Here is a 14,813-nt window from a genome sequence, read left to right as displayed (position 1 = left end):
TTTTCAGTTGATTTTGTCATGACAGATGTTTTATTCATTTTTGATGACAAATGCTCAAAGAGCAGAGGAAGGCATGAGAGTTTTTGGAGTTGCACATCTGAGCAGCCTCAATTTAATACTGATGCCTCTATATGACCTACATAAGCAAACAAGACCTTCAGCGAGAACATTGGCTCTTTTTGTGTCATTATTAAAGTTATTCTTCATGCCTGTAACACCACAGGGTTGTATTACGATCCATAACATTAAATCTATTTGTGCTGATGATGAACTGAGGCGTTTCACAGCCTGAGGAAAGAAGCTGCTTTGCAGTTTGGTGGTACGTCTGTAAAACAACACTTACTTTGTCAACTTTCTGTGTCAACCAAAATCAACAAAAAACATGTTTCTTGTTGTCACTTTAAATTAAAATAGACAATTTTTGGGTAAGTAAGTACAAGTGGTGGCCTAAATGTTTGAGAAGCGAGCTTGTCAGTGAGTATCAGGGGTTTCACCATCGATGCAGGCATGTCACAGCTGGAAATGCAGACGGCGGAGGTGGGTGTGTCCATGCAGGTAGGCAAGCCATGTCCAAACCTGCTCACCTTGTCTGCTGCTGCAACAAAACCAGCACCACATACCTGCATTCAGGATACTGGAACATTCTCTGTCTCTCCAGTTCTCTCTGCACCTCTCTCAGCCTGTCTCTCTACAAACCTGTCTAAGTGTGTCTAGATCGAGGTGTTATTGATATAATTGCAGACATGACGATCACAGTGTTTGTTACCAGCGTGAGCAGTTCTATGGAGGTAAAGTATGCAGTCTAATTTCAGCCTTGCTTCAATCTTTTACCTGTTTAGGCATACTGTTGATACACTGACTTAATGGAAGCATCTAACAAAAGTAGTAATTACATTTTCATTTCTGTAGACAAACTGCAGCTGCTCATTGTGGATGGTGAAATGAAGTTTATGACAAAATAGAACTTGGTGTACCCTTATAGATCACAGGGCTACACATGAATGTAGCATTCTTGAAAGCTTCACTGATGAAATACTGTCTTGTCCAGATAAAGAAACATCAGCAAAGAATTTCGATGGTCCTGGACTCCAAGAAGATCCCTTACAAAAATGTGGACATTAGCACCGATGAGGACAGCAAGGCTTTAATGAGGGAGATGGCAGGGGACAAAACAGCACTGCCGCCTCAAATAGTCAACGGGAACGTCTACTGTGGGGTAAGTCTCGCATAACCTGCAAAAGAAATAGTAATGTGTACTGACTAAGTAACACACCTTCTCAAAACTAAGGGAGTTATGACTGAATGTTAATCATTTACATGCTTGCTGCATTTCTCACAGAAAACAACACCTTTGGTAGTCAAAGGGCGTAGACGCAGGAATTAAATAAATATTTACAGATTACTAAAGCACCCACAGGACATGTGCAAACTTCACCAATGCATGCAGAAGGGCACAGTTATACTTCTTTACACAGTGTTGCTGGAAGTTACAATGGTGGCAACTGTTTCATTTTTCATCAAGTCATTATGAACCTTAGTTTGTGCACTAATTGTGAGTTTGGGCTAACATGTACGGCACACAATCGCTACTACTAACAAATACATTTATGAGGAAGTGTTAAAACAATCTCTGTAACGGTTCCTCTGTCGCTTTCTCTCTTGTCCCTTACCCCCGACACCTCTTCTGTCTTTCAGGACTTCACTGCATTTGAGGCTGCAGTCGAGGCAGAAGCTTTAGAAACGTTTCTCAAACTCTAAAAGGAGTGAAGACCAGCTGTAGGACATCTCAGCTGCATCCCCATGTTCACTGGAATATCTACATCTAGTTAAGCAAATGAACAAAAAATAAATCTATAAAAGATTATTTTAACGTTTCTGTTTCCTTTCACTTGATTTGGTTATGACAAAGTAACGGTAATAATTCATGTTGATGAATAATGCTCATAGCCCAAGGAAATGTAAATGTGGTTTACAGTGAGGTGGAAGGGAGTTTTTGTTTGTTCTGTCAGTTTGTATTATTAAATAAAAAAAATGTTTAAACCATCTGAACTCTGCCTGTTCCACTCATTGACACGAATTTTGTCATTTCTGTGAAAGGCTAGTACAAAGCGAAGTGAAGAACACTTAAACACTGTTTTATGTATGTAAACATACTGTCTAAGAAATGATGACTATTGTGATCAGCTCGGGTTTTTGTCTGAAAAGACTTCAGGGGGTCAAATTGTCCAGTTCGACAGGGAGCTGTATTTACTATCAGATCAGAGCATCAGCATAGCAACAGATCATATTTGCACTTACATCTGAAAGTGTCAGCAAACCTACACAAGACCACACCTACAGTTAAACAGTCTGACCTTATTTGTCTGTTATACTGACTGAAATAACCAAATGTCAACCATGTTAATACCAGTAACATTACACAACCAAGTTGAGGCTATAACATGCATAAACCTGTTACCCTGGTGCTCGTATGAAGGCTTTCACTACACCAACCCCTAGGGCACCATAACATTAAGACAATACTTAATACATTTTAAATTGTTGCAAAGAGGACTTTATGTAGGCTAAACAACACAGCATGTACAGACTGATCGGTTATACCTAAAATATTTTGTTGATGAAATAGTTAATACTGAGTATTCAGGGAATATTGGAGAGCAGTGTTTTTTAACACTTTAATTTACATTTCCTTCTGTTATAGAAATAAAAACAAAAACAAATAGAAAATAAAAATATTTAATTATTTTACACTTTCATAGTTGATTAAGATATGTTGCCTGCATTTATTCATATGATTATTTCTAAATATATTAGTCTAATTAATTTAATATTAATCGCTCTTGGTTTCCATGAATTAATATTGCAGGTCTATATGTAGCCTATTTCTTTGTCTTTTTTTAAATTTTATTTTAACATTTTATTAGGGTCACACAGCAAAAATGAAAGAGAGAAAACAATATTTGAAGAAAGTCAGCGTCCTCAACAACAGCACAAACCAATAATACTGTCAACTTTGACAACAGGCAGCACATTGGACGCCGCTGTACGGAGCGGATGGGGCCTAGTTGGGCCTGGTGGTATTAAAACGTCGTCGCGGGCTTATGACGTCCTCTTTCCCCGCTGCCTGAGTGGAGGCTTTGGTACGTTTCTTAAGCTACCGGCACAATCCACCGGATTAATCAAACATCTTGATTTATAAAATTATCACGTTGAGCTGTTTCAGTTGGATAATAACTCTCCTCTCATATCTTTTCTTTATTGCAGAACTTTAAGTCCAACATCCATCAAATATCAACAATGGCCGAGGAAGGGTGAGCATGACTCCTTTATGTGCCGCCAGCCCCACATACCGTTAGCCGGGATATCTAACAAACAACACACCGCTGACTTGAAGCAACTTTTGGTGGAAAATGATGTTGAGGGGGGTGTAAATTTAAATTATTTCGAGTGCAGGCTACCTTCAGTGACTGGTGTGGTGATTAAATACTTGTAAATTTACATGAGCTAACTGGCTAGCTTAGCCGAGTAGCAGGTTAGCAGGGTTATGGACACCTGATATCTGCGTATGTCAAACAGCTCTCAAGTGTAGGGATGGTTAAAACCTGTAGGAAGTTTGTGAGCTTGTTTACAACCCAGTGAAGTAATCGTTTTACTGGAGAAACGTAATTGGCTGCAACAATGTGTGAAATCTGGAAGTCTAGGATGGTCTCCACTTGGAGCCTAAATCTGAATTTTGCTATCAAGTAGTGCACGCAGATTTTATTTAATCAAATGTCAGAGTTGGAATAAATGAGACAAAACACAAGCAAATGAACGTGCTTTCATTCATCTGCAGGATGTAGCCATTGTCAGTAATAGGGGTTATCACAAATGGACTCGTTAATATTTCCAATGTCATGTCAGTTTGAGAGCCATACAGATTTATTAATTTAATAAAAAGTGATGTAATGGAAAGCTGCATCTATATTTAAGTGGATGTTTAATACCTTTCAATAAAATTACATTATAGGGATCACTATCAGCCATTGTAGAAATATTTAGATTCGTGCAAAATAGTTTTGCATTGAGGATAATGAAATTGAAAACCACCTTTTTTAAAATGTTACATTTCTGCAGGGCATTCTGTTCCTTGCTTATGACTTGAGCTTCTTATTGCAGAATTGACATCTGTCAGGGAAACGGAGAAAATCTGCAAAGCCAAAACATGTCAGTGTAGAGGAAGGAAATGACCAAGCAAGCAATTGTGGATTCATGAGAACAGATGTGTTAAATTTATTTTTAATAGGCAATCCATCTCAAACTGGCTTTATGATTGAAAGCATCTCAAAGTGACATGAGCTGTCAACAGACCTTCATCAGCAGGATTAGGTTGCATAAACTAACCTAAACATGTAAAATTAGTTTGTACTTCTTCAATTGCTTCACTTTGCTAAATGTGTCAGCCCACTGATGCTGAAAGGTCAGCTGTCCTAAGACATTCCTCTTTAGTGAGCTCTCTGGTGCTTGAATGATGACTCTATATTCTTTTGTCGGATACCCCTTCACTCTACAATGAGTGAGATCCCTATTCTGACACGCTGGAAGCTCTACTAAAATCCACTCGTTTGTCACCCCCAGTTTGGTCATTTTTTTTCTAACCCTCTTCTCTTTTCCTCCCATTTCTAATAGCGTTGCTGCTGGAGGTGTCATGGATGTCAACACCGCTCTCCCTGAAGTGCTCAAGACCGCACTCATCCACGATGGTCTCGCCCGTGGTATCCGTGAGGCTGCCAAGGCCCTGGACAAGTATGTGGGGGAGGAAAAATAATTCAGTATTTTGTGCAGTCTTGTAGGTGTGTCGTTGATGATATCTTGGCTCCCTCTACTGAGCTTTTATGCGGAAGACTGCCATTGTTACCCAATTTCTGTCTGAGATATGCCTTCAGATTTGGAAATGTGAACATGGTGTATAAACATTTGCTGCAAGCTAATTCAGTGTTCTTCTGCAGGCGTCAGGCCCATCTTTGTGCCCTTGCAGCCAACTGCGACGAGCCCATGTACGTCAAGCTGGTGGAGGCCCTCTGCGCTGAGCATCAGATCAACCTGATTAAGGTAATTAGACTAAAGCACCAGGAGTGAGTGTAAACGGAAGATTCTTACACCATGATTCTCTCTTGAAAGTCTTGATGTAGACAAGTCAATTAGTCATAAAATTGTGATGGCCTGTAATAATTTGGCTGATGGTTGAACCAATTTGATGGTGAAACGACAGAATTAAACATTTGTCGTTTTTGTCCTTAGCTAGGCTACTTCTTTAGTTTTGATTGGGTTAGAGCCATCATTGGGTCATTATTTAAGGTGGCATTCTCATACCTTCCTCTATCTGCATGTTTTCAACATCCCTCACTGTGGGGAAAACCTCAGAACTAGCACTGAAAATGGCAAGTTACCTTGACCTATAACCTGGTCGTTAAAGGTATGAACAAATGAAAAAAGGCCATTTAATACCAGGGCTTGTTGGTGCATCCTAGGCTTAATGCCGCCCAAGACAAATGTGATTTGTTTAAAAAATTCAAATTTTGAATCATGTCTCAAATCGCATTGTGACCCATTGAATCATGAGCTGCTTAGATTCCCATTCCCAGGCTACATTGGGAAGGGAAATGCTTCATCAAATCCACATGTGAAGTCTTTTTCCCCAGATGTTTTGTGCAACAGATGAGTTGAGGCAGCATGTTGTTGTGTACTGCTGTATCACTGATAATTTGGCTCCCTCTACTGAATACTATGAGGAGATCGCCACTGTTACCCAATTTCTGTCTGAGATACAGCGGAGTACACACTGCTGCGGTTTATCTTGCTGCACAAGCATTTAATACTGAATGCATTTTTTACTTCACTTAAGTAGTGACTCAATCTGAAAGATGCTGTTTAACTTGATTTCAGGTTGATGATAACAAGAAGCTCGGCGAGTGGGTTGGTCTGTGCAAGATCGACCGTGAGGGCAAACCCCGCAAGGTTGTGGGCTGCAGCTGTGTCGTCGTCAAGGTAAAAGACAGTTTGTGCATTCAATTAAAAGAAATGAACCAAATGTTCTTCAGGACAGACGTGCTAATCTTCAGTCGACTACAGCAGGAAGTTGTAGAATGCCAATCAAGTGCAGATGCTTGTGCCTCGTGCCATGCAGCTGATGTTGATAACTCTTGGCTATATGACAGCCAGGGTACGAGCCCCTTCATCGATCAGTGGTGTCTGGGGTCCCTAAGAATGGCTACATACAGTCTCTCATTGAAAGATCACCACTGTTGTCTCAAACTCTGTTAGCAATCTTTGTTTAATAACTCTGTAAACTTCTAGTTTCCAATGATACGTCTTGCTGAATTTTGGGAAAATGTGTATGCTGACGTACAAGACAACTAAGAATAGTTCCACTTGATTTTAATAGCACGGTTATAACAAGCATGCTGCTTTTGGATGGGATATTTCACTTGAAAGCAGCATGTTGACTGTAGCAACTGTTTTGCGACCATCAAAAATGTCCTGCAAATGTGTAACTCAATGATTTTTAGACCTCAGTGATTGTAAATTCCACAGGACCCCTTTTTTAAAAAAAAATTGTTTATCACCTCCAACATATCTGTACCGTCTCACTTTATGCCTGACATACACTGACAGATGTGTCTGCTGGGCAGTAATTTTAAGTTTAGTGTTTTTAACTTATTAATCTCAAACTTTATTTTTGTGTCTACAGGATTATGGCAAGGAGTCTCAAGCCAAGGATGTGATTGAAGAATACTTCAAAGGCAAGAAATGAGAGGTCAATAAATCGTGGAAAATAAGCTGTTGTCTGAAGTGTTTTCTTTTACTCCTTTTGGATATTTAACTGACCACTGGTGAGCCCATTTAAGTGATTGGCACTGACAATAAAATCATGATCTGCTTGGATATGAAATTTAATTGATTTAGATTGCAAACACTAACATTTTTGAATGATTTGGTTCATGAAGTTATGCACGAGCCAAATGGTGGCAAGTCTGTAAGAAGTTTAGAAGACCAAGTTGTGGGGTGTCAGATTTCACACCATTCCTATCGGACTTATATTTGCTACCAGGAAATGTGGACTATCAATAATACGCAGCACTGTTTCGATTTATTTTTGGTTATGTGATATTTGCTCAGTTATAAACTTCATTAGGGAAGACAAGATGCATAGGTCATTTGGATAAGTTTTCTCCGTTTTTATATCTACATACATAGACATTTCTGAATAAAGAAAAGACATTCAAACACATTAAGGCACAACACATCATAACGCACATCCTCAGTCCCCCTCACCCTCCCCCCAAAATTACAAAAATCCAGAGGAAAAAACATCCCAAAGCTTTAAATTTCCTTTCCTTGACAAAAACATCCACCACTGCCCTTTTAAGTTTATTGTAAATAATTTACACAAGTTTCTGCCACAGACTGCATTTTTGTGATTATACCACCAGGAAGAAAATGCTTTCTTTTAAAAAAAACAAAAAAAAAAACAGCCGTTATCCCCGCACACATAATGCTGCCTGTACAGAGTAGCCTTCATTTATTGAAGATGGGTCGTTCCAGGTGACCCGCAGAAGGCCGGACACTGGCCTTTGTGCTCCAGAACAAACCAAAGAGGCCTCCTCCCAGGCCACGCGAGGTCTTCAGCCTTCACAGGCTTTCAGTCTGCTGCAAGCACAGTAGACGGGGTTTTCACAGCGGTCCGCTCCCAGCATCGAGGGGGCTGGGCTGGGTAGTTGAGTCGCCTCTTCAGCCCACTGTTCTTTTTCTTTTACCTCCTTTCACCTCTCCTTTTGCTTCTTAAGACCGTTCAGAGTTTGTAAATCCAGACGTTCAAAAAATCAAGACAAAAAATAAAATCACAAAAACGGTTGCAGTGTATTGTTTGTTCTTAAATAGTTATACAAAAGAAGGGGGCTGCCTGGCTGACCATGTCCATAGTAACATTGCATGAGTCCATATTGCTATAATAGTTACAGGTACTCAAACTCCAGTGCTTGGTGTAGTGCCAGCAGGTCAGAGTGACTGGATATCCTCCAGAAAGGCATGTTGTGCTGTGGAGTGAACACACACACGTCATTAAAACCAACAGTACTGCGTCTTAGCTGCATACCACCACCTTAAGTCATGCAAGCTACACTACAGTAGCTTGTAGCTGCTTGCTTTGCAAAAGCACTGCAAACAAAATCCATGCAATCCTAAGTAAAGGCTTAAAGGAAGGGCTAAGCATTATGGGAAATGTGCTTATCTGCGTCTGTGCCGAGAGCAAATTTAGATAAGACTGATATTACACTACGATGTGCCTGTTCAATAGGGCTACGGATGGGCAGTATATCAATAGCCTATTATATGAAAATGATGTACATTTCAGAATATCTGGATATATATATCATCTATGAGCATATAGTCTAAAAATTATTGCCATATCTACAGTCAACAGCTGTTAGCTATACATAAAGACTGGCAATGGGGGAAAAAAAGCCTGTCTGGCTCCATCCAAAGGTATAAAAGTAAAGCTCACAAACTAATATGTTAATGTGTAGAACAAATTATTTGTGATTTTATGATGAATGACAACACTTTATGCTAAGCTAAGCCAACCAGCTCATGTTTTCACCATGAGGTTGCCTGGCAAACAAAGTAATATACTTCACAAGCCCATAAAACTCAGGTTTGGTTTGAATTAAACAAGATATAGCCTACTTCCATCCCACGTTACAAAAAAAACTTATGTTAAACTAAGCTAACTGGCTGCTGTAGCCTTTTGTTTTTAGCGGACAAACATGACACTGGTATCACTCCTCTCATCTAACTCTGAGCAAGACAGCAGAAAAGCACATTTCTCATAATGTCAAAGTGTTCCTTCAACAATCCCAGCACCCAGCGTTAAGAACGACACCCAAAGCTGGAGAAGAGATGGGATTTATATTCACACTTACAGAAACATGTCCTAGTTTGTTGTGATATAACGGTACAGCATCGATGTAACACAAGACTCCACACACCAATGGATAAAATCCAACATTATTGCTCAAAACAAATGAGATTGATCAAAGCTTAACCACTGTACATGTGTGCAGCCAATTCATTTACAGTGTAAAATCTGACACAAATCATGTTGACTTTAGAAGTATACGATTCAAAGCAATGAGCAATGAGTCATTTGAAAAATTCGGCTTCAGGTCTGGACTTTCAAAAATGGGTGCAAAATTACATTAGCTAAGCCTCAATCTCAAAGTTTCACTCTGACAGTTGCAATCAAAGGTCTCCCCACCCTCCGTAAAAAAAGGAAAAACAAAAAGCAACAGCAAGTAGAACAGAAAAAGTGAACGACCAACACAAAACCTCTACAGCAAAGAAAGGCAGGCTTCGTCCAATCAGAGCTCACACTGTGAGGAGTAGGCGGGGTCACGGTGAGGTCCATTACCTTTTTGGCCGCCTGCTCCTCTTCCACACCGTCCCCAATTACAACATACACTACTTTCCTGCCAAACCTTTGCATTATGCGTTCAAAGCAACTCTCTTTTCCTGCAAAAAAACAAATAAACAAGGGGGAGGAAGGAAGGAGGGTAACAAGGTCAGAGGGGTCAGAGTTCAGAAGTCGTTTGTTTACCTGGCTGGCCGCATGCTCTTCATCCTTCCCATCGCCAATCACAACATATGTAATGTTAGTGCCAAAGCGGGAGACTATACGCTCAAAACAGCTCTCTTTGCCTGGAGACAAACAAACGGGCTTTCACAGGTTTTTCACTTGTTGTTTGGGTGAAAATAAAACAGATGAAGAGGCAGAGCTGTGTGCGTTAAGGGTGAGGTGAGGGAGAAGAGACAAGGAGAAGATACGGGAGGCCGATGAGGGCTAAACCATTGAAATACGTGCACATACACTGAAAATGTGCATGTTCGCTTTAAAAATGTCCTGTGTGGATGCTGAACTAAATATTGTAATCTTTAATTGGCATTTGCTCTGATTTTATTTTGAAAATTAGGAAGTGGTTTTGGCACTTTTTCAGTGCATTTTTAAATGCGGACGTGCATGTTTTCAATGCGTACGTACACGAATTTGACCCTGATCGGCATTCCTATGCAACATACATAATGCTTAATGAATGTAGGCTCCTCATGCACAGTAATGTAACCAGGAGTCTGAGGTCCAGGCTAATAGTGTGTCATCTGTTGAGGATGGATGTAATGTCGTTAGGGTCGAGTGAATTGGAGAATAAGGGCCTTTTCACACCTGAAAGTCTGAACCAAGGTTCACGTTCTTGTTGCACTGTATACATTTGATCCAGTTAGTTTTGGTTATGCAAGCGCACTGAAGAACTATGCACTACATACCTACGCCCTGCTGCGCCCCCCTATTCTTAGAACTGATTGGTTTGTGGCATTGCTATCCGTCCCCTGTATCATCTCTCTCTCATCTTCGCGGGAAATAATTGGAAAAGTCGTTGGACTAAGTGTCAGTTAAAAATGTTTGTTTTGTTGCGGTGTCTCTCCTTTTTCAGGTTCTGAAGATAGCCTGCAAGAACTTCATGTAATTGGTCCTCGGTCCTCGTCACCACCCCAAAAAATGTATTCACAAGTTTGATCCAATTTTGATGCGGACATGATAAAAATAAAAAACGCTATGAAGATGCCATCTTGGATGCCTCTATGGTAGATAAAACATGATACAGTCTTGGGTGCCCTTCTAGGTCACTATTAATGTATCACAGCCTTGTGCGTGCTGCTGCCCCACCACATACAGCTGGCTCCCTTGTTTCTTTTCGCCCCCGTCCCTCAAACATCCCGAGTCCGCCACTGAAATATTCACTCAATGAGGTAAAATATTTTAAAGCGTACCCAGCGTGAGCTATTTCCTTTTTAAATGTGTACTGGGTTCAGTGTTAATTTTTTTCCCCCCTCTCACAAACACACACAGGGTTTAAAGTGAAACATACTGTAACTTAAACATTTCCAACCAACTGTTCGGTGAGCCTGAGCCCAACTAGAGCAGCACATTTAATATTGTAGCAGAGATATCAGTAACATGTGGAGTAGATGAAGATGATCATGAAAATACATGCAGCCTTTGAACCAATAAGATAGCATTGATAAAAAATATAGAGTCAATTACTATTTAATTACTTCCATTCCACATTATATTATATACGATATTACATTTTTATTCAGAATTTATTAAATGTATGTGTGTGTGCACCAGTGTTTGTGGCTTACCTATTTTTGTTGCACTGTAAATGTTCTCGATGGGGAAAACAGATCCCAGACTATATAAGAGAACTTTAGCCAGCGCTGGTATGAGCTGCGTCGTGGTCACCAGCACATTTACACAGTTACTCCTGTGGGACACAGACGGAGAGCAGACCTCGTTATGTACAAGCCAGCGAGAGGATTGATGAATGGATCATGAATTCATGTCCTTTGACCCTGAATATGGTCTGCTCCCACGCTCTGTATCTAGACCTTATTAGTTGGGAGGTGGGAAGGGACAGGGAGAGTTTCAATGTAACAGAAAGTGGCACCTGGAGCTGATGATGGACAGGGACTTGAGTGCGTGGGTGAGCCAGGAGTCTGTCAGAGCCTCCACCTCCGCTCTGAGCTGCAGCCAGGCGTCTCTTTTAGCAGGACCCAGCAGACCTAAAAACACGGCATGACTTTAATAAACCTCACAGCAACAGGCACAACACAAGGCCATGCTTATGTGGGCCTTCAAGGTACACACTGTAAAACCTGTGATAGTGTTTAGTTTCCTCACAGAATCAAATTGTACTTAATAGTTTAATGGTGCTTGTCGTTGGTACAACGCTGCTAAATCTCATTTAAAGAGGCTCTGATGGAGAGTTTTGATGTCCTACTGTCTAAATGTGGTTTTAGAATAGTTTCCAGTCTTGAACAAATAAAAGTTACAAGGAAACATTAATATATGTTTTTCACTTTGGCATGAAATTGGCCTTATTATTCTATTGTAAATTGCAGCTTTGCTACTGGTATCTACGGAAGCCCTAAAGGGCCATGCATTCATACATTGTGACATCACAACCTTAAGTCCTGACAGCTCGTTTAAAAGCACACTTTCCACATACAGGCTGATATGTATTTCTCTGTGGATTGAGAGTTATAATAATAATAATAAAAATAAAAAGGCTTTCTACAATATGGGACCTTTAATGTCTTTAGTTGTATCAAAACTGTTAACACTATGAAAATTGACTTTGTGACAGAAATTAAAGGAAATAATTAACATTCCCTGTCCAGAATGTATGGAAAACACAAAACAATTCCTTTGGTGCATGACTCTTTTCAGTTTCATCACTCCTGCAGTTCTGGTTAAACTGAACATTGACCCTCCCTCTCCATCACCCTCCTAACTGTCCCCGGTGTACAGCAAATTCCCATCAGATTGGCTTACCCCCCACATTGTTTTTGTACGTGCTATATAACTCTTTGACTCGTCGGTAGCGGAAGGCCAGTTTCCTCATCCAGTCGACCCCGCCGCGGACACCCGTAGCCAGGCACAGGTTGGCGCTGGTTGCAGCTGCATGGAAGCCATCAGTTGCAAAACTGTAAGTACTGTCAATAATAATGATATGTTTTATTTGAAAAATCTGCTCTGGTAGAACAAAAAGATCAACTGGTTATTATTATAATTCAGTACAATTAACACAACTCCCCATAACTTTAAGAATGCAATGTATTACTGCCTTTAAAATGCAAAGAAAATATATGTATTTATATTATATAGACAAGGTGAATACTGGAATTTGTGAATTATCAGCCGATAAAAATAACTCAAAATCATCAACAATGTTTACATTAATATTCAAGCAACAAAATGTACCTACGTGGAGAAACAGTCGATTGTTGAGTGTCATCCCTAAATTGTCAAATACTGACGCTTTGGTTCGGCATCCGACCCGAGTCGCCAGCCCAAAGCGGCAGTACTTGACGATCTTGGTAGGAGACTGAACAATCAGCTATCTTTCTCCAGGAAGTTACAATTGTTGTTTTAAAACATATGAATATTTAAATCCTCACCTTAAGTCCTGGCCATTGTCATCTGATGACACGTCATCGATATGTACCTGATCACACTCCTGTACACAAACACGAAATATAAGTTAAGGTGCTTGGATTAGAAACTCATAAAATGTAATTCTCCATAAATTCTGAGCATTTGCTAGATACAAAATAAGCATGAAAAAACTAGAATGTAAGGCAGGGCTGTCACAATGTCCAGTTTTCACTGGACGATTATGATGGGCAAAGTAATTCACAATATTGATATTATCGCGATATATACAGACATTTTGAATTAAAAATGCTCATCAGTGACATTTGTCTTTAACTTTGTCAAATGAATAAATCTTGTGTTACTGTTAGTTAGCTACAGTTACTGCGCCTTCTTCCTCTTTTTCCATTTAATGTCATGATTATTATTGTTGTTATAATGTGATTGTTATGACATGACTGCAACCTGCTATGACAAAGCAAGAAAAAGCAAGAAGAAGAAAGAAAGAAAGCATGAAAATGATTTAAGAGGCCTGGATTCATGACACGATATTATCATATGTTTGTCACGATATCAGTATTTCATCTTGTATATATCACCGTTATCATCAGTACCGGTTATTTGCGACAACCCTAACTATTGAGATCGAACACATACACATTTTTACCTTAAACAATTTAAACAAACAAATATTAATTCTTTTTTTGTTTGGTCCCGCCAGATGTTTTTAGCAAAACATAAATAAATATAGAACAACATACATGTGAAGAAAACGTCTTTCTAACTTCCTAAGTCATAAACAGGAGAGAAAGCAATTTAGATCAGACTTAGAAACTGGATCACCAGAATCTATTTTATCTCACTGGCCTCTCAAGGCTTCCGCATATGATCATTTTGCATCTTAAACATTACAACAGGTGCTGTGGTCCACCATGAAGTTTCAGTTTTGGGCGCCTCTAATTTACAGTAATCTGGCGTGTTACATCACTTCACACCACTAGAGGGCAGTAGCAGTGTTTAACTGAGTGACAGCCTGACTTCAAGAAACTTTTGAGTGCTTCATGTTGTGCTCTGTGCAAAAATGTGAATGCTGTGCAAGAAAAACTGCGAGCATTTCAACATGTCCTAGAAAACTTTGAATGTGTGTTTGGGTGTCAGTCTGATATCAGTGTCTCACCTCCAGGTCATTAAAGAATAAGTGTGAGTCGGCCAAGTTGAAGATCATCTCCTCCATCCTCAGACCCAGCGTCACCGCCATAGGAGGGTCCTAATAGATGAGAAAGATAACATCATTATCATCATGACATCACATTTATGACAAATTATTTCTCCCTGAGGGACGTTACTTCCTCCTGTCCCAAAAATCAAATTTCCAGGCTTTAAACACCTACTTCATCCCAAATCACCCTCCCCTCCCGCCACTTGAAGAGCTGGTACGCTCCACTCATCTCAGCAGATGCTGACAGACAGGTTGCACTTGTTCTGTCCCATCAACATTCCTTATGGCTCGGTGGTGGTGGTGGTGGGGGTGTGCAGGGGGTGAGAGTGTATTGCAGAGAGTAACTCCCCTCAAAGGGAGATGCTGTGTGGTGTGTATGCGGTATGTGAATGGTTTGTGTGTGTGTGTGTGTGTGTGTGTGTGTGTGTGTGTGTGTGTGTGTGTGTGTGTGTGTGTGTGTGTGCGCGCGCGAGAGAGAGTGTTTGGGAGCCTGCCCTGCCAGCTCGGGGCTCAGCTGCAAAAACCATCATCTGTGATAGGTCAGCAAGGGACGACAGCTTGCCGCGC

At 40.3% G+C, this 14,813-nt stretch overlaps 3 protein-coding genes across 7 annotated transcripts in view; 2 read left to right on the top strand and 1 right to left on the bottom strand.

Moving 5' to 3' along the window:
* Positions 1-141: 141 nt before the first annotated feature.
* On the top strand, positions 142-2,045 carry LOC311271851 (SH3 domain-binding glutamic acid-rich-like protein 3). Its single transcript, XM_084377755.1, has 3 exons — positions 142-788; positions 1,049-1,216; positions 1,696-2,045. The coding sequence occupies exons 1-3, from the start codon at positions 744-746 to the stop codon at positions 1,756-1,758; spliced, it is 276 nt and encodes a 91-aa protein (XP_084233881.1). The 5' UTR covers positions 142-743; the 3' UTR covers positions 1,759-2,045.
* A 1,012-nt stretch (positions 2,046-3,057) lies between these two features.
* Positions 3,058-6,818, top strand: rps12 (ribosomal protein S12). The gene is made up of 6 exons (XM_084376681.1): positions 3,058-3,140; positions 3,265-3,311; positions 4,669-4,785; positions 4,989-5,091; positions 5,926-6,027; positions 6,731-6,818. The coding sequence occupies exons 2-6, from the start codon at positions 3,298-3,300 to the stop codon at positions 6,791-6,793; spliced, it is 399 nt and encodes a 132-aa protein (XP_084232807.1). The 5' UTR covers positions 3,058-3,140; positions 3,265-3,297; the 3' UTR covers positions 6,794-6,818.
* A 375-nt stretch (positions 6,819-7,193) lies between these two features.
* eya4 (EYA transcriptional coactivator and phosphatase 4) overlaps positions 7,194-14,813 on the bottom strand; it is a 47,165-nt gene continuing 39,545 nt past the window's right edge. For 3 of the 5 annotated variants that reach the window (XM_084376677.1, XM_084376679.1, XM_084376680.1), the window contains 7 exons: positions 14,205-14,294; positions 13,054-13,112; positions 12,428-12,588; positions 11,541-11,655; positions 11,236-11,357; positions 9,449-9,549; positions 7,194-8,075 (listed from right to left, as the gene is read on the bottom strand). In XM_084376677.1, coding sequence (XP_084232803.1) covers positions 7,995-8,075; positions 9,449-9,549; positions 11,236-11,357; positions 11,541-11,655; positions 12,428-12,588; positions 13,054-13,112; positions 14,205-14,294 — 729 coding nt within the window. In that variant the 3' untranslated portion in view covers positions 7,194-7,994. Of the gene's footprint in view, positions 8,076-9,448; positions 9,736-11,235; positions 11,358-11,540; positions 11,656-12,427; positions 12,589-13,053; positions 13,113-14,204; positions 14,295-14,813 lie in introns of all 5 variants that reach the window. The other 2 variants (XM_084376676.1, XM_084376678.1) reach the window with 2 other exon arrangements.

The sequence above is a fragment of the Pagrus pagrus genome, assembly GCF_965226575.1.
Source record: "Pagrus pagrus genome assembly, chromosome: 16".
Lineage (NCBI taxonomy): Eukaryota > Metazoa > Chordata > Actinopteri > Spariformes > Sparidae > Pagrus > Pagrus pagrus.
Note: the sequence above shows the minus strand (reverse complement) of the source record. Positions and strands in the feature narration are given on the sequence as shown.